At 53.8% G+C, this 19,314-nt stretch overlaps 1 protein-coding gene across 1 annotated transcript; it reads right to left on the reverse strand.

Moving 5' to 3' along the window:
* Positions 1-1,258: 1,258 nt before the first annotated feature.
* On the reverse strand, positions 1,259-16,735 carry MYLK2 (myosin light chain kinase 2). The gene is made up of 13 exons (XM_033095282.1): positions 16,603-16,735; positions 16,409-16,505; positions 13,949-15,932; positions 12,716-13,017; positions 11,018-11,123; positions 10,389-10,482; positions 8,053-8,162; positions 7,828-7,969; positions 4,480-4,550; positions 4,221-4,349; positions 3,510-3,662; positions 3,229-3,361; positions 1,259-2,215 (listed from the first exon to the last, which is right to left on the reverse strand). Exons 2-13 carry the CDS (start codon positions 16,458-16,460, stop codon positions 2,135-2,137), a joined length of 3,357 nt encoding a protein of 1,118 aa, XP_032951173.1. The 5' UTR covers positions 16,461-16,505; positions 16,603-16,735; the 3' UTR covers positions 1,259-2,134.
* Between the last annotated feature and the right edge of the window lie 2,579 nt (positions 16,736-19,314).

Genomic DNA, 19,314 nt, shown 5'->3' on the forward strand with positions numbered 1-19,314 from the left:
CAGGACTCTTTACCCACCTGCTGGAAGAGGGAAGGGGTGGTGGTGAGGACCCTGGTCTCACCCTCCAGGCCAATGTTCATGGAGGCAGGGGACGGAGGGGACGAACTGTCATGGTCTCACAATGTGGGCCAGTCCAAGATTCTCGGGAGGCGAGCAGTGTAGCAATTAAGAGCAGGGGCTCTGCACCCACAATGTGATATATAGATAATGTATTACAGAATTATACACTTGAAACCTGTGTACCTTTACTACGTAACCATTGTCATCCCAATAAACTTTAATTAAAAAAAAAAAAAAAAGCAGGGGCTCTGGGCCTAGATTGGGTACAAATCCTTGCTCTGCCCCTGACTAGCTATATGACCCTGAGCAACTTGGCTTCCCCACCTGAGAAATGGACACAGCACAATGCCCACTAAGCAGGGTCACCGTTGCGGTTGACGAGCGGTTGATGTAATCATGAACACACGCAGAGTGGGGCCAGGACCAGCTCAATGCGTGTCAACTGCTGTCACTGCCATTCCTGCTGGAACCAATAGATAGCTACGCCCCCAGCCAGCAGACCAGCTGTCCCACTTAGGTCAGTCCCACTTCTGACTCAGTTGTCCTCACAGCCAGAAAGGCTGCACCCCATTAGGGTTAAGCTCTCTTGCCCTGCCCCTCCAGCAGATGGAGCCCTCTCCTCTGCACTGCAGGCCTGGGGTGAGGTGGGTTGTGGCCCAGCAGAGAACAGCTCTCTCCCTGGGCTTCCTGGGACACTCCCCATCACTGCGGGCCCAGCAAAGACTGCTCTCTGCTTACACCTTGTTCTGGTGAGAAGCAGGGTGGGCTCATGAGCAAGGCCCTGTCTGGGAAACAGAAGAGTTCATTTCAGGCCCCAGATTCTGACTTGTTAAGTAGCCTTCAAGTTCCTTTCCCTCTATGTTCTTCAGTTTCCCCTTCTGTAATAAGAATAATAACATCTACCACATAACCTTTCTCTGAAGAGTAAATGAGTTAATATGCATACAAATGCTTAAGTAGAGCCTGACACACAGTAATCACCCAATAAATGTTCGCTGGTGCTGTGACCTCCCTCTCACAGATGAAGAAACTGAGCCACTCGCCCAGATCATGTACCGGGCAGTCTGGCTCCTGAGGCTGCACTGGTGACGACCACACTGCGAACTGACTGACGTCACTAAAGCTCTTGGCACACAGTAGTTCTCAGTGAACAGTGGTCGTCTGTGACTTCACCCAAGTGAGTACAGAGGGAAGGAGGCCACATGCAACCTGTACATTTATTTACAAGGCACAAGCTGAGAGCAGGTTGGGGACTGCCCCATGGCCTTCTCACTCCTCCTGGGCCTGCTGACCCAGCCTCATCTGAGTCTGCGGGTGACCCCTGGGATGGGGGCCTGGAGTGGCTGGATTGAGCCAGCTTGGCCCTCAGGCAAGCTCGGGGGTGGTCTCCCATGTCCCCCAGGCCCCCCTCTTCCCCTCATCCAAGCCTGGCTGTCCTCTCTCTCACACCGAGTTCCTGTGTGTTGGTGGTCGCAAGGAGAGTGGGCGGGGGGCCAGGCTGGGCCAGATGGTGTGTGCTAGGCCTTATCTGTTGGGAGCGGGGAGGCGGGCCGGGGCACGGAGGTCCTCTTGCACAAAGCCTGCTCTGTCTCCCTGGCAGCTGGGCCTCAGACATCGGTTTTGCTGCCTTCCTGCCCCACCAAAAGCCTCCCATCCACACCCCCAGGAGCCCAACACACTGGGACCCCCAGCCCTCCCACTTCAGCTAGGAGCAAGCCCACACCATTGATGCCCAGGTGGGCCAAGCAGGGGTCACCGGGGCAGCAGTTCCAAGAGGGGAAGCCGGGGAGGGAACAATGGGGCCCGGCCTGTGGCATCTAGGTTGTGGCTGATGGGCCAGAGCCCTGTCTGGAGAAGCGTTAGCAGGATGGGTTCAGGCTACATCCGAGGCGGCTCTTGTCGGGGAAGCAGTCGCTGTGTGGAGGCATGGGGAACCCCGAGCCTCCGGCCTGACGCAGCCTTGTCCTGGCCAGCCCTCCCTGGGGTCTGGCCCGTCTGCTCTGGCCTCCTGGGCTGTGTGGCCTCAGCCCTGACCACTGTGCGGCTGCGTCCAGGCCTCAGCCACTCCCGGGGCTCAGACCCCCAGAGCCATCAGTGCCCCTGAGCTGCTGATCTTCTTGAAGCGGTTGGCAGCGCTGACAGCAATGAAGTTTCTCTGGGGGATGAAGGAGAGGAGTCCCAGTCATCACCAGGGCAGGGGAGAAGTTGTGGGACAGCTGAGTGTCTCCTGAGGTGCCCCTCCAATCCTGGGGGGCCAGGCACCAGGGATGAATTTTGGGCATTTTGGTGCAATGCCCAAAATAGCCACAGGAGGCGCCATGACATTGCATCTTCCAGGATTCCTTCATTCAACAGATTTGTTAGCCAGACCTAAGTACTGTTCAGCTCAAGGCGTTCCAATGGCTCCTATTTTGCTCCAAGTAAAAGATAAAACCCTCGCCATGGCCAACGAGTCTCTCTGCACCCCGCTTCCCGCTCTTCTCCCACCTCACTTCCCCCTCCCCCTTGCTCATTCCATTCCATCCGTACTGGTTCCCTAACAATTTCTCACACTTGCCAACTATGCTTCTGCCTCAGGGCCTTTGCACTGGCTGTTCCCTCTGCCTGGGACACTCTTCCCCCAGTAGTACCGCACCGCTCACTCCTCACCTCCTTCAGGTCTTTTCTCACATGCTCCTTCTCAGTGAGCCCTCCCTGACCACCTATTTAAATAGAAGTGCAACCTTTCCTCTGGCACTCCTGACCATCCCTATTTTTTTCTACAGCCCTTCCTTAAACTCTTTTAGTATCTCCCACCCCTTCCCAAAAGTCAGCCCACAAAGACTGAAATCCTTGCCTCTCTTATCCACTGGTGTATCCCCAGTGCCTAGAAGTAGTAGAGGCTCAATAAATATTTGTAAAATGAAGGGAGGAAGCCTGTGATGAGGTCAGAGAGCTTTTCCTGAGCCCAAGCCCCAAGTGGACGCCCCTCCTTAGGGTGGAGGGGGTGGGTGGAGGGTCAGGAGCCAGGCCAGGACACAGAGAAAAAAGTCAACCCTGTTTTCCAGACAAGGCCAGGCCTGGTCGACAGAACCTGCCAAGGCAGGGCTGGTGGGGCCTGGGATCTGGTGCCAAGAGTTCTTCCCGCCGTGCAGTCCCTCCCTTGCCCCACCCCCAGCCCAGCGGTACCTTCCAGCGCCTTTTCATGAGGTATTTCTTAAGCAAGATCTGGGACTTGAGGCGTCGATTACAGCGCTTGGCCTTCTCTGCCAGATTGTTGAGCCAGGGGTGGGCAAGGCACTGGGCAGCGCTCATGCGGGCCCTATGGGGAGGGGCAGTTTGGCAAGGGTGGGTGGCATGCCCATGAGGCATGGGAGCCCAGCCAGCCTGCCAGCCCAGTTCCCACCCTGCCTGCGCACGCATGCACTGTGCTCTCACACACAGGGTTCACATCCTACAGTGAGTCTCACCCCTGGTCCTTGACAATGAGGTTGGAGACAAAGTCTTTGGCCTCATCTGACACAGCCTCGAAGGTCTCCTCGTCAAAGTACCAGTTGCCAGATAGAACATTGTTTAGGGTCTCTGTGTCATCATCTCCAAGGAAGGGGGAGAGGCCGCTTAGCCTGGAGGGAAGGGATGGCAGAGGACAGGGAGGTGAGATTGGAGATGCTGAGTCACCTTTGGGGCTTGGGGGGTGGGGGCAGATCCTAGGAGGCAGCACCATGTGCTGAAAAGACCCCCAGCCTCTTGAGTGGGACAGACCTGAGTTTGAATCTGGCTGGGTGACCTTGGGCAAGTCACTTCCCCTCTCTGAGCCTCACTCTTCTCATCTGTAAAATGGGCATAATCATCCCAGCTTCCCAGGGTTACAGTGAAGAAGAGGAATGGTGAGTGCAAAAAAATGTCCACTACCCCTCTGCCCCCACCCTGGGTCATCAGAGATCTGTCCAGAGCCCTGGGCTGGGATGCTATGCCTTTAGGTGCTTTGGTTTCCCCATCTATAAAATGGGTATAAAGTTCCCCTTTCCTGGTTCTCCCTAGCACTCCCAACCCCCCAACAAACCCCTGACTGAGCAAGTGGGGAGGTGGGACCACCTCACCAGGACCCCCAGGCCAATCTTGGCCTCAGCTGCCCACCCAGGTGCCCCAATCCCAGGAACACACGCTCCCTTGGGGCTCACAGCATGTAGGTGATGACCCCCATACTCCACATGTCTGTCTTATCGGAGATTTGGTCGTAATTCACCACCTCAGGTGACAGGAACTCCGGGGTCCCAAAATTCACCTTCAGCTTCTCGTTGGGGTTATACCTGGGAGGGGGGAGACCAAGAGCTCAGAACCCAGCTCCCGGCCCATTCTCAGGAGCTCTCCATGCCTCCCTCGCCCCCTGCCCTCCTCAGAGGCTTGCCCTGCCCTCTCCACCCCACCCCCAGGTGGTACCTCCGTGCCAGGCCGAAGTCAATGATCTTCACCAAATGGCCTGTGGTGTTGACGCACAGGATGTTCTCTGGCTAAGGAGAAGGGGTGGCCCGGATTGGCTTCTGACCCTGCTCACCCTCCCTCCCCGTCCAGGTCCACCCGAGTCCCAGGCTCCCTGGACCTGAGGCCCAGACTGCCAGAATGGGCAGCCCATCGGAGACCCTCAGACCGCCTTGCTCCAGGGCCCTGAGGATCCTGAGGGCCCAAGAGTGACGCAGACGGGGCCTTGTAGCACAAGGCTTCTGGGTGGATTCAGGTGAGATTTCCCCTCATTTCAGGCCATGCAAGGACAACAATGTTAGAGCATTTCCGAGGCTGGAGAAACGGGAAGCCTGCAGAGGACAGCTGCACCCTGGGTGAGAGGCCAGTTCAGGGTCGCCACCAGGTACAGAGAGCTCCAGAGACCCAAGAAAGAAAACACCAGCTCGGGGCTCCCTGAGGAAGACTCTTGGGAACAGAGGGGCTTCACGCTGCTCCTGGTATGCTCTAAGATATGCTACTCTTGTCTCCCCAGTTAGGAATGATGATGACACCTACAAAATATCAGGCCCTGTGTCAGTCACTTTCCATATATTAACTCATTAATCCTCCCAACCGCTCTATGTGGCAGAGACTGCCCATCTCCATGTCACAGTTGAGAAAATTGAGGCTGACCCAGAAGTGACTTGGCCACAGTCACCCAGCAAGTATGTGATGGAGCCAGGACTTGACTTCAGGACTCTCTGACTCTAGCACTGGTCTGCCTGCCACTGGCCAACAAGGACCCATTGTGCACGCTACAGAGTGCACTAGAACCATCAACCTTGCTGATGGGCGCTAACCCACCTCAGTGTGCATATTTCATCTGCATTCGCCTTGCCACTTATCCCACAAACATTAACACCTGCCATAAGGATGGGACTAGCCAGCACTCAGGCTGCTCCCGCCTGCGCCACACATGGTCCCCATAACCAAGCTCCAGAGCTCCAGGCTGGGGCAGACAAGATGCTTGTGGGTTGGCTTTTCTAGGACAAGGGCCGTCTTCTCTCAGCCCCCTTGCTTCAGTGTCTAACAAAGACACAGGTGCTCAGCCACGACTCCCAGAATTCTGTGCTCCAAGCACAGGTGAGTGTGGGAATGAAGTTACTGAGAGGCTAGTCCCTCCCTGTTCTGGGCTGCCATCTCCTCTTCATATTGTGTCCACACAAGGACACAGGATGAATCTGAGGTTACAGGGCAGAAACATTTTAAGTAGTTAACGATGGTTAAAAGGCAGGAGATTTTGCATGAAAATCCTGATATCCTGATGGTCAACACCTCCTGAAACAGCAGGAGCACTGAGTGAGTTGCCACTGACCCCTGAGTTGGACGAAGGTCCTCTAGGTCCCCCAGGGCCTGGGCCCTTTAACACCATTCTGTTATTTGTCTGGCTCTGTAGGCATTTGATTGGAGGCCCTTAAGGATACACTTCCTGAAGCCCTTTTCCAAATGATGCATGTCCTCAGAGCAGGACACTAATGGCTTTAATAGCTGACCTGGGGTCCCACTAAAACAGGGAAAGAAAAGAAAGGTCCTAGGCGACAATCGTTTGGGGAGACAAGACAGACTCAGGTCTCCTTTTGGAGGACACCAGACTTCCTGAGAAGCCCTGGCCTGGGAAATGGCTCACCCAACTTACTTAACCGTGAAGCCCTTTTTTGATGAAAAATGTATTTCTATCCTAAAAAAAACCCACACTTTTTAGGATACTGAGATTTAAGGTTGAGCTCCTTCCCAGGGCATTTCATTCTCATTGGGGACCTTGTTCTACCCCCCACAAATTGGCTTTCCCTGGGGAATGGCAGGTCTCCAATGCCATGGTGCTGTCTAGAAACTCAGGGGTCCCCCTCACTCTCTCCTTCCCTCCCCTTTCTCTACCCCGACCCAAACCATCAGCAATCAGAATGGCTCTATTTTCAGAATACATCCATGGTCGGGTCACTTCCCATCCCCTCACTGCTCCTGGTTGCAGCCTCACCATCTCTCTCCTAACTTAATCCAGCAGCCTCTTAAATTGCCTCGGCCACGTTGGCCCCACTGAAACCCACCTCCTTATGTCCTTGCTTCCTCCCTTGTCAGGGGGATGATACTAGCACACCTGAGCCAGTGGGGTATTGGGAGGGGTGCTTACTCTGAGTGACATCTGACCCCTGGTGAGCAGGGCATGGGTACAGCCAGCTTCAGACCTCAGATGCTCTGGCCTTTGCCCACTTCTCCCATTTCACCTTGTATGGCCCCTCATGACTCTCACGCACTTTTCCATGATGCTTTTAATGGTTTAAAATGATCTATTTATTTGGTCAGTATTTTATGGATGTCTGTTCCTCCCACAAACCTGCAGGCTCCATGGGACGGCGTGTGTCCTTCCTCGTCCTTAGGGGATGCCTATGCCCCCCCCCCGAGTACACAGCAGCACACTAGCAGGTATCAAATCAACGAATGCAAGAACCATCAACCTTGCTGATGGGCGCTAACCCACCTCAGTGTGCATATTTCATCTCCACTTGCCTTGCCACTTATCCCACAAACATTAACACCTGCCATAAGGATCGGACTAGCCAGCACTCATGCCGCTCCTGCCTGCGCCACACATGGTCCCCATAACCAAGCTCCAGAGCTCCAGGCAGCCACTAACCAATTGATCCTAAAAGCTATTGCTCCCCCTAACCTGCTGTGCAAGGAACCAAACAAGGTCAGAAGAGGGATATAAATGTTCTTTCACTAAACATTTTTGTGAGCACCTACCACGTGTATATTGCTGCACTGACACTATACGTATGGATTTGTTTTTCTGACTCCCCTTCTAGGACAGAAGCTTTACGAGGGCAGGCATTTTTATCTATTTTGTTCACCCCTGGATCTCCACCACCTAGAACACGACCTGGCATGTCGTAGGACCTCAACAAATAATTGTGGAATAAATGAACAAACACTCACAGCGCCTCCCAGGGCCCAGCACAAAGGGAGATAATACTTATTAGAAGTCCTGTGTGGGAGGCACTGAGCTTGGGGTTCACAGGCTGCGAAAGACCCTTTCAACCAGTACTTAGTAGGAAACCAGAAGCTCCTGAAGGCTAAGATCAAGTCTGTTTCGTTGTTGTTTTGTTTTATCCCCAATTCCTGGTCCTTAGTAAGTGCTTCATAAACCCCTTTTGAATCTACATATGGCAGGATGGATGGAGGGAGAAAAGAAGGGATGAGGGAGGATGGAGGGAATGGCTGGTTCCAACACTGATTTCAAGTGGCCGGATTCTGCTCCTGTCCCCTCGTGAGCAGGCCCAGCCCCGGTACCTTGAGGTCCAGGTGCAGGACACTCATCTTGTGCATGAAGAGGATCCCGTCGCAGATCTGCCTGACAAACACCATGGTGTCCACCTCCGTCAGCTGATAGTCCTCATCCACGATCCTCTCGAAGAGCTCTCCGCCCTCGATGCTGTGTGCACAGACCCCTCTTCAGGCTGCTTCTGGGCCTCTGGCACCCCCACCCGGTGCCCCGCCCCCACTGCTGGCACTCACTACTCCATGAACAGGATGATGTCATGCGGGGTCTCCATGGCTGCATACAGTTGGATCAGATTGCGGTGGTTCAGCTGGTTCATCACCTCGATCTCAAGCAGCACCATTTCCTGGGGGAACACGGAAGGCAGGGGTACCATCACAGCATCGTCACTCCCCGCCCTCCACGCGCTGCACCTGCGCCCTTGACCAGACCTTTCCTGAACCACCGCCCAGCCTCCTCCTCCTTGCTGGCCTCCTTGCCTCCCATCTCGCCCTACCCCCAAGCCTCACCCCAGTCATTCCTGCTCCATGCCTTTGCTGTTCTTCCCCTCCTCCTTCTGACTGAATACTGGGGTGTCAGGGGCCCAGTCCCCCCTGCTCATCACTCCCTTCCCTACACTCTCTCCATGGGCATTCTCCTTAAGCCCCTGGGCTTGACCTTCCTTCCAAATGTGACTGACCTCCAAATACACATCTCCACCTCTGAGCACTCCCTGCAACTCCAGACACCCATATTGCCCACAGCCCAACTGCTATTTCCCTTGGACGTCTAACAGACATCTCAAATCTCTTATGTCCAAAATTAAACCTTTGATACTGCCCCTTCCCCGCAATGGAGTTGCCCTCGGCTGGCCCATCAGGAAAAGGACATCCTTCTTCACCCAGGTGTGCAGGACTGGAAGTTAGGAGCTATCCCAGGTTCCTCTCTGATTCTTGCTTCCTCATACCCCGCATCCTCTCCATCTGTAAATCCTTTCACTCTACCTTCAAACTAGATTACAAATCCCATAATTTCTCACCTCCTCCACCGCTGCCTTCCTAGCCTAAACTAGGCCACTATCTGTCACTTTCAGAAAATTGGCCAGCCAGTTGTCACATTGGTAGCTTGAAATCAGCTATGGCAGAAATGGTTACACCATGGAAATCAGCGAATGCGACAAATCAGGCCTCTTCCCGAAGTGTGCCTCCAGAGCAACATATCAATACCCGCAGGGCTCTCTTTCTCCCGTGATTCCATCCCTTCATTCATATTTCACCTTCTGTACCTTCCTCAGAGGCCTAACCCCACTATCTGAACAGCCCCCATCGGCCCCGCACTCCCTGTCCCTTACCAGCCTTTATTTTCTTTCCTAGCACTTCTCAGTTCCTGACACCATGCTTTTTGTTTTGTTTTGTTTTTTAGTTGCCTGTTTCTCGTCTCTAGCATGTCAACCCATGAGGGCCAGGACTTTTTTAGTTCACTGCCATTCCCCCAGCACCTGGCACAGTGAATGGCATAGAAAAATTGCTTAATAATTAATTAATCAATAGCTGCCTCCAATTAATTTACACAGCACAGATGGATGGAACATCTGCGATGAGCCAGGTCCATGATCGAAGCCTGAGGACCCACAGTCAATAATATGGATCCAGGCCCGGGAAGTAGAAGAGGCAGAGAAAGACAGAATCACATAGAAAATACCTGCCTTCCAAATGTGCTTAGAGCTATGATGGGGCGTTCAGGGCTACAGCCGTCTGGAGCTGCTTCTCAAGTGTTCTAGGCTCCAGGCCTCTGCATGCGCTGTGGTCTCCGCCTGGAATGCCCATAACCTCACTCCGTGGCTCCCTCTGCCTCAGTTCAAGGGCCACCAGCAGGTACCTGCTGTTTCCAGCATTCAGGCCTTTCCTCCCACAGTCCTCTCTGCTTGAAACACTCTTCCCTGCCTTCTCCACTGGAAAACAGCTCCTCCTCCGTCATAGCCTTCGTTCAGGAGACAGGCAGTCTAGGAACTTCCTTGACCCCATGGGCTGAGACAGGAGCCTGCCCCCTCCTTACTATCCCCTTTCTGGAGTTACTGCTCACCACACCATGTGTGTAGGTTGTCATTACCTTCTCACACACCCAACTCCTTCACTCCACATGAGCCTCTACCTGCATTCATTCATGCATTCATTCATTCATTCTTTCAACAAGCCCTGCTCTCAGCCTCCTATGAACCAGGCCTGTGCAAGGTGCTGGAGGCAGAGCTCTGAACCAGCCCCATTTATTTTGGTGCTCCCAGAGCATGGGGACCACCATCACTTCACTTCGGGACCTCCAGTGTCCAGCACAGGGCCTGGCCCAGAGTCCACACTCATCAGTGTTTGTTGAATTGATCCAAGCAGGGGGCACAAATATCCTGTGCCTGGAAGGGAAAGTCTCCGGGTATAAGTTTACTAACTGAGGGTCTGGTTCATGGTTAGGAGCATCAGGCCCCTGTGGCAGGGCTGTCTGTCTGTCTACCTGGTGCAGACTCAGGGGTAGATGTAGGTGAGAGGCTCCCGCGCCAAAGACCCCCTCCCCCTCTGCAGAAGCACCCCCCCACGCCCACTACCTTGTCTTTGGGTGTCTGTTTCTTGATGACCTTAGCTGCCAACTTGAGGCCTGTGGCTTTCTCTGTGCAGGTACAGACTGCTCCAAACTTGCCGCTGGAGAGAGAAGAGGCTGGGAGTGAGGGAGTTCCCAGGGGCACATGGCTGGGGAGCCTGTGCTCTCTTCCCGTCTGGATCCCCGTGTGACATGAGGGTGCTCTCCTCAGCCAGCCCTCACTCCCTCTTGAACCTCTACCGCGGGGACAATGGCCGAACCACACAAATCATGGGTACAGGAAGGGCAGGCTCCTGATGTGACAATTGACAGGCTTGTGGCAAGTAGGGGTTCTGGGGCTCTGGGCTTTTTGCAAAGCTAGAATCACCTTGAAGGGATTAGTGTGGTACCTGAAACTGAGAGACAGGAAAGTCCTGTGTGCTTCCCATGGGGAACAGTGAAGGTGTGTCTGTGAGTGACAGTGACATGATTGCACATCAGCCACGTGACAGTCTGCACATGACAGGTGTGACCTCTGGGAGCAATTGTGTCCATGTGGGCCATGTCTAGTGGGGTGTGGCTGGGCCTTGAACAGGGAAGACATGAGGCGCCAGGGGGTTCCATGATCGCCTGCTGGGTTGGGGTCCCCGCTCTCACCCGCCCAGTGTCTCCTTGGAGTTCATGCTGAATTGACTGCTGACATTCCCCGTCCTCAGCTCCACAATGCGGTGGGGGAAGGGAGCCGGGGGTGGTGGGCAGTCGTCTGGGGAAGCAGAGCAGAGTCGTCAGTCAGTGCCAAGAGCTTCTGAGGATCCACCCTGGCACCAACCCCTGCTGCCTAGCCTGAGCCCATACAGGGAAGTTCACTGAGTGATACCTGGGGGGCAGGTGGCTCCGAGACAGGGGCGAGGGAACTCAGGTTCCAATTTCAGCTCTGCCACCAACACACACAATGGCCTTGGGAGGCCTCTGCCTCTGACAGAGGGGGGCTCAGCTTCTCCTGGCACAATGGGGACGACTGATTGGACTTCTCTGACCCTCCCACATTATAAGGTGTGAAGACTGGGTTCCAAGCTATCTGCATTTCCACTGAAGGAAAAAAAGGCAGCTATAATGGTGGAGTGGCCAGATAGGGGTTACTATGTCTGATGGAGTAGGTGATGGAAACTGTCTAACATCTCCTCTAACAATACTACAGCTGGAGGGAACCTGTGAAATGGGTGTCCAACCTGGGCACGGCCCAGGGGCAAGGGGTGGGCGGGGAGGAGGACGGAACGGCGAAGTTTGGTAGGGAAAGGCTGCCACCTAGTGACAATCACGGGGAACAGCTGGTCCTGGCCGCCCATAGGCTGAATCATCGGGAATGGAAACCTCCTTATAAATAGCAAGAGGCGGCAGGGAAGCCGGGCTGATGATAAATCAGATGGCCCTTGGAGGTTGTTCAGGTCCTGTCACCCTGAGGATGTGATTTCTGGGCGGGGCGGGGCACAGGTCTCTGCGGCTCCTCGGGGGAGGAGGCAGGGCTCTTGGCTGCCGCCCAGCCGCCAGGCCCTCCCACCCTGTCTGGGTGGCACTGTGCCGCTCACCAGGCAGGCTGGCGGGTCTCCCAGGGCACCTCAGCCTGGAGAGGGGGTTGTCAGGACACTCTGGGCTCTCCTGACCCCATCTCACCCCACCCCCAGCCCTGCCGCATCCCTGCCCAAGCCCTTTCCCTATTCACCTACTCGCCAAGCTCACGCATGCTCAGTGGCTCCCTGCAGCCCGCTGAATAAACCTCTGGCTCCCTGTCTGTCAGTTAAAGCCATTCCACAACGCTGCCCCATCTCACGTGCCCAGCTTCCTTGGTCACTGCTCCCACACCCAGACACGTGTGCTCCTCGACTGATGAACCCTCTATAGCTCCCATGACCCTCCCCACCCCGTCCAGGATGTAGTTTACCTAAGCCTGGCATTACAGCCTTTCTACAAACTGATTTCAAATTCCACTATGTAGAGAGTGGGTGTTGCTCCAGTAACCTGCCCGTCTTTTTTTAAAGCCCCATTTTAGTCAAAGTAGAAGAAAGTCAAAAGTGAGTTCTGGAGTCAGGCCGTCCTGATAAATTCAAATCCTGTCCTATCTGTAGGTTTTTGGGCACTCACTCCATTTCCTTTTTCTGAGCCTCAGTCTCCCCTTTATCAATAGGGACTAAAAGCTCGTACTTCCTGGCGTTGTGTGACACTTGGATGAATCAGCCTGGGTGTGGCATGGCTCAGAGTATTTCAGTCCTCTAAACAGGGAGACATGGGGAGCCCACTTCCCTCCTCCCGCAGCCTGGGTAGCCCCAGTCCCCTTACCCCCACCCACCCCTGGCCTACCCAAAATCTGGAAGCAGTCCTCCTCCCTGGCTTTGAGACAGAGGGCCTGCCCCACCTCCGATCTCTCCGAGGGCACAGCCTGGAACTCGATCCCCCTCGAGGTGTCCCCTTGCACCTTAGCCTGGCCAGCCTGGCCTGAAGCCTTCTCTTCTGCTTCCTTCTGGCTGCCTTCCAGGATGTTCTCCCCTCCTTCTGCTGCCTTGGCTTGCCCGGGATCCACAGGGCCGGGGGTCACGGGCACCCCTTCAAAGATGAGCTCTGATGCCTCATTTGGGGGCTCCTGGGCCAGAGGCTTCTCGGGGCTGGAAGGTGAGAACATAGAGGTGACGCCCTTAGCAGCCACAGCCCTGCTGCGGCCTCCTCCAGCGGGTCTCAATGCTTCCAGAGCTTCATCTGCAACCTGGAGCTAATACAACTCTGCCTCCCACTGCAAGTGCATGGGGTAATGCATACCGATTCACTTTATACAAAATCAAGGGATGTTAATAATACTATAAATGTCTGAGGTCATTATCTTGACTATCAACACACTACTAGATCATTAAAAACTATTAATAGGATCGTTGATATGGTTAATCATTATGGATATGATTAGGGAGATTATGTAACTCTTGATTTATAAACACTGTGTCGATGCAATTAATATTAATACATAATTCAAATTAATATGGTAAGTGCTATTGTGGTTTCCAATATATCATTAATGACCTCATTAATATGATTAACGTTCAGGTAAGCATAATTGATTGCATCATAAGATTGGTGCTTTATTATGAAAAAAAGTATTAGTAATTTATGAAAGTATTAATAAGGATCTACCAATCTGGTTATTAGTCATCTTTCCATGCTATACCGATAATTATATTAAGAAGAGGGGTTATCGTTTCCTTCTGACATCTCGGCCCCACCCTTGGCTAGGCCCAAGTTCATGGACTAACGGGAACTCTGTACGCCAGGTGCCTAGAAAAGAGGAGTTCCGCCTAGGAGGTCTCTGAGGACCTCTCCTGCCTGACATTCCAGGCTTCTGATGGTCAGAAACCATCGCAGTCCTGGTTTCTGCCAGGAGTAAGGGGGTAGAGCCAAGGCCTGCTCAGGACAGAGGGAGCTGGACATTAAAACTACCCAAAGCAGCATTGAATGTAAAAACAGCAATTCTGAGGACAGAAGAGCTCAGCATGATCCCTGGGGACAGAGCCCAGGACCCCTCCCGACTCTCAGACAGGGGGCATTCACCTGGAGATGACGGCTGGGCAGCTGGGGCTGTGCAGGAAGGCAGGCGAGCCCCTCCTGGCCGCTTCTTGGCACTCTGCTGCCTTCTTTTGTGCCTTGGGCTCTCCAGGGTCCTGGCTGCTTGAGGTCCCCTGCTCAGCGTTGGGTTCCTTGAAACTGGTCTCTGCTGTTGCGCTTTGCTGGGGCAGGGCTGCCTGCGGCCCGGCATTGCCCTCCGCAGGTCCGCTGCCCAAGCTGTCTTCTCCCTCCTGGCCCCGGCTGCTAGTTGAGGGTTGGGCCAGGGCACCGTCCCCTTTCTCTGGGGCAGGGGCTTTGGCACCTTTATTCAGGGTTGGTGGACTAGATCCTTTATTTGAGTCTGGGGGACCAGATTCTTTCTTTGGGCCTGGGGGGCCAGGTTCTTTCTTTGAGTCTGGGGGACTGGATTCTTTCTTTGGGTCTGGGGGACCAATTTCTTTCTTTGGGCCTGGGGTGCCAAGTTCTTTTTCGGGGTCTGGGGGACCAGGTTCTTTCTTTGAGTCTGGGGGACCAGATTCTTTCTTTGGGCCTGGGGGGCCAGGTTCTTTCTTTGGGTCTGGGGGACCAGGTTCTTTCTTTGAGTCTGGGGAAACAGATTTTTTCTTTGGGTCTGGGGGGCCAGGTTCTTTCTTTGGACCTGGGGGGCCAGGTTCTTTTTTTGGGCCTGGGATGCCAGGTTCTTTCTTTGGGTCTGGGGGACCAGGTTCTTTCTTTGAGTCTTGGGAAACAGATTTTTTCTTTGGGTCTGGGGGGCCAGGTTCTTTCTTTGGACCTGGGGGGCCAGGTTCTTTCTTTGGGCATGGGGGGCCAGGTTCTTTTTTTGGGCCTGGGGTGCCAAGTTCTTTTTCGGGGTCTGGAGGACCAGGTTCTTTCTTTGAGTCTGGGGAAACAGATTTTTTCTTTGGGTCTGGGGGGCCAGGTTCTTTCTTTGGGCCTGAGGGGCCAGGTTCTTTCTTTGGGCATGGGGGGCCAGGTTCTTTTTTTGGACTTGGGGTGCCAGGTTCTCTTTCAGGGTCTGGGGGACCAGGTTCTTTCTTTGAGTCTGGGGAAACAGATTCTTTCTTTGGGTCTGGGGGACCAGGTTCTTTCTTTGGGTCTGGAGGGCCAGGTTTTTTCTTTAAGTCTGGGGAAACAGATTCTTTTTTTGGGTCTTGGGGGCCAGGTTCTTTCTCTGGGTCTGGAGGGCCAGGTTTTTTCTTTAAGTCTGGGGAAACAGATTCTTTTTTGGGGTCTTGAGGGCCAGGTTTTTTCTTTGGATCTGGGGAAACAGATTCTTTCTTTGCGTCTGGGGGGCCAGGTTCTTTCTTTAAATCTGGGGAAGTAGATTCTTTCTTTGGGTCTGGGGGGACAGGTTCTTTCTTTGAACCTGGGGGACCAGGTTCGTTTTTTGGGCCTAGACCAGGTTCTTTCTTTGGGTCTGCAGGGCCAGATTCTTTCATTGGGTCTGGGGGCCCAGGTTTTTTCTTTGGGTCTGGGGGGTCAGATTCTTTTTCTGGGCTGGGGATACCAGTTTCTTTCTTTGCATCGGGGGGGGCAGGTTCTTTCTTTGGGCCTGGGGAGGCAGGTTCTTTTTCTTTGTCAGGGGGGTCAGGTTTTTTCTTTGGCTTTAGAGGGGCAGGTTCTTTCTTTGCGCCCAGATGGCCAGGTTCTTTCTCTGGGCCTGGGGGGGCAGGTTCTTTTTTGGGGTCTGGCAGGCCAGGTTCCTTCTTTGGGTCTGGGGGGCCAGGTTCTTTTTTTGGTTCTGGGGGGACAGGGTCTTTCTTTGGTTCTGGGGGGCCAGGGTCTTTCTTTGGTTCTGGGGGGCCAGGTTCTTTTTCAGAGTCTGGGGAACCAGGTTCTTTCTTTGGGTCTGGGGGGCCAGGGTCTTTCTGTGGCTCTGGGGGACCAGGTTCTTTCTTTGGGTCTGGGGGACTAGGGTCTTTCTCTGCAGCTGGGGGTCCTTCGCCTATTGCACCTTTGGGTGCCTTGTCTGCAGAGATGAGACACCAGTTAGGATCCATCCTCCTCCCCCTCCTTCCCCAGCCAGGCTGGCCAGAGACTAGCTCTGGGCCCAGGAACCCACCCAGACAACAATTTGCAAATGTTTGTCCCCCTGAGCCTCTAGGGCCACTCAATGGGCTCTAGAGATGGGCTGCCAGGACCTCAGAGGCCTGTATGGGAGGCTTCTGGTCATCAGGTAGGCCTGGATGCCCCACCATCCCTTGCTCTGTGTTTAGGTGCCATCTATGGGGGCTTCCCATTTTCCCAGTCTCTCCAGAGAGGGATTTGTATAGGCCCTTGACCCAGCCAAACCCTACCCATAGATAAATCTGATTTCTGCGCCCCACCCCAGGCTCCATACAAAGAGGACTTGGGCATAGAACTCCCACAGAGGAACCAGCCCAACCCTGGATTCAAACACCCTCTCCCAAGCTCCTCCCTCCATCTCCTGCCCCAGTTTGGCACCTGTTGATGGGCTCTGGATTTCCAATTCGACTGCTCCATTTTCTGTCGCCATAAGGTAGGGCGTGTGCTTCTGCTTGCCTAACTCAAGTCTTTCTAGCTGCAGAAAGAAGCATGAGGTGTGTCAGGCTGTCGGATTCCTCCTCTTATCAGGCTGAGAGGAGGCCAGAGCCAGCTGAATGAAGGGAGAGAGGTACCTGGAGCAGAGAGGGGCAACCTGGTAGCCGTCTGTTTTGCAGCGGCTGCCCAGTTGCAGTCCTGGGGCAGTTGTAACGGGCTGGCCGGTGGGCAGAGGCGGAGGCAGGGGCGCGGGCAGGGTAGGCGGGGACGGAGGAGAGGCTCTCTTACACCAGGGGCCATGCAGCTCGAACTGCCACCACCTGTCACTCTTGGCCCCTGTTCAGAGGACACAGCATTCTTCCCATGGACCGAGTGGGGGGAGAGTGGTGTTGGAACAAGCAGGAAGAGAAAAGGGAGGGGGCACCTAGGGCCCCAGGGGAGCAGCCTTTGCCCAGGCCTTGGCTTGAACAAGATCAAGGAGGGGTCCTAGAAGAAGAGGGGCCCTCAGGCAAGGCTGAAGGGCAAGACTAGGCCCAGGCTGGGCCCTGGCTCTGCCCACTGGCATGCCCGATTTCCTGGGGTCCCCCAGAACCTGGTTAGAGCCATGCAGTCCCAAAAATAATCACCCAAACCCCAATACCCAGCTCTGTGCCCATGAGCCCTGCCCCAGGCAATCTGACCGACTTGGAGCATCTGTGGGTAAGAACTTGTCTCAGGGGCACTTGCTCAACGTGCCCATGGGCCTCAAAGCCTTTTCTTTTGAAAAATATTTTTCTTGGGCTCCTGAGGAGATGGAGGCTGCCCCCAAACGGCTGTAGGTCACTCAATGCTCTAGGGCCCTTCCCCAGAGCTGCTCTAGGTCTCTCCAATGGCCTGCCTGGAAGGAGGGGGCTAATGGAGAGTCTTTTCCAAGGATCCTCCCCCACCGTGGTGTCTCAGGGGCCACTCCAGCCCGAGGTGTTTGGGCTGAGATGGGACGGGATGAGGTGTGACTCAACGGGGCTGCCATCACCCAGGGACTGTCTGCCCTGAGCCTTTCTCTGAGAATCAGCCGAGCTGAGTGCATTGGAAATAGCTCTGGAGTGGGTGTCTGGGTTCAAGTCCTGACTGTGGCAAGCCCCAGCCGCTCCGTCAAACGGAGGAGACAACCGCTGCCCTCAGATGGGAGAAAGGAGGAAATGACTCAAGAACGCAGCGTGTCTAAGCGATGGGAAATTATGTCTAAGCTAGAAAAAAGATTGAGGAAACTGTGAATGAACTGACACGAAGCAACCTCCAAAGTGGAAAAAAATAAGTAAATAAAGCCAGGTGCGGCATGTCGCGTAGAGTATGCTATCATTTGGGCACAAGGGGATAAAATATGTAATATTTAACATAACAATATATGTAACAATAAATACATTTTCATTCTACACACGTAAGAATTTCTTTGGCAAGGTAAGCAAGCAATAGGACCAGGGGTAGGAGGGAGACAAATGCCTACCCTTTAATTTTTTTATTTGAACCATGAACTGTATGAACTGGTTACTGTTCAAAATGAGTGATTTGTTTTTGTTTTTATAGTGAGCAAATGTTGGGGAGGTTGGTAGAGGCAAGCCAAAACCAGAGTTGGGGCTCCTTCCCCCGTCTTGACAAGTTTTGCTCTGCTTGGTCCTCCCCACCTTCTGACCTGGGCCTCCCATCCTCCATTTCTCTCTTTCAAAGTCCAATTTGACAGCCTGCCTCTTCTAGGAAGCGAAAATAATAACTACTAATAATGCCTATCTAGTACTCGCCATGTGGGCCAGGCCTCGTTCTAAGTGCTCGTGTAAATTCTCTCATCTGATCTTCAAAACCACCCGATGAGGTCGGTAGGACTACAGATGGGGGAACTGGGGCATGGAGAGGTTAAGTAACTTACCCAAATCCATCTAGCTTGTAAGGGGCTGAAGTGAGATCTGAATCCAGGCTCTCTGAAGGGAAGGGAGCTCCCGGTTTTTTTTTTAAAAAACAAAACACAAAAAACAGGATTTTTTTTATTGGGGAAGAGTGTGTACTTCTAGGACTTTTTTCCAACTCAAGTTGTTGTCCTTTCAGTCTTAGTTATGGAGGGCGCAGCTCAGCTCCAGGTCCAGTTGCCATTGCTAGTTGCAGGGGGTGCAGCCCACCATCCCTTGCGGGATTCCAGGAATTGAATCGGCAACCTTGTGGTTGAGAGCCCACTGGCCCATGTGGGAATCGAACCAGCAGCCTTCGGTGTTAGGAGCACGGAGCTCCAACTGCCTGAGCCACCGGGCCGGCCCCCATTTTTTTTAAGTGTCTCCTATTATTAGCTTTATCCATATACTCTTAAAACATCATCTTGATAATAACTCTGTGGGGAGCTTTCGTCTTATTTTCGAGATGAAGACAGGGAGGATCAAAAGAGTAACGCCCAAAGTCTGAGTAACTTGCCCAGAGTCACTCCACAAGGTCCTCTTTCTTCCGTTAATTTCCCAGCTTGTGCCGCACCCTCTCCCGGATGGGGTCGCATAGCATCCTGAAGGTTGAAATGCTTCCTGTGTGTGCCTGTCACTGGGAGCCCCCGGCTCTCCATTTGGTCGTCCCCACAGCGTGTTCTGGTTTAGCCTGAAATGTTGGACCCCACCCTCTTCTGGCCTCCAACTCCAGGTTGATCCCACTACTGGCACTGCCTGGGAGCCCCTGGAGGGCAAGAGCTGTATGCTGCTCATGTGTGTCCCCGGCACAAAGTGTACTTGCCAGTCAGTGTTTGATGAATGACTAGCAAGGGTCCGGACAGTTTATGGTATTACTCTGCTGTGATGGCCCTTGCTGACATCCCTTTATTATTAGTGTGGTTGTCAATACCA

Source organism: Rhinolophus ferrumequinum, chromosome 23 (genome assembly GCF_004115265.2).
Source record: "Rhinolophus ferrumequinum isolate MPI-CBG mRhiFer1 chromosome 23, mRhiFer1_v1.p, whole genome shotgun sequence".
Lineage (NCBI taxonomy): Eukaryota > Metazoa > Chordata > Mammalia > Chiroptera > Rhinolophidae > Rhinolophus > Rhinolophus ferrumequinum.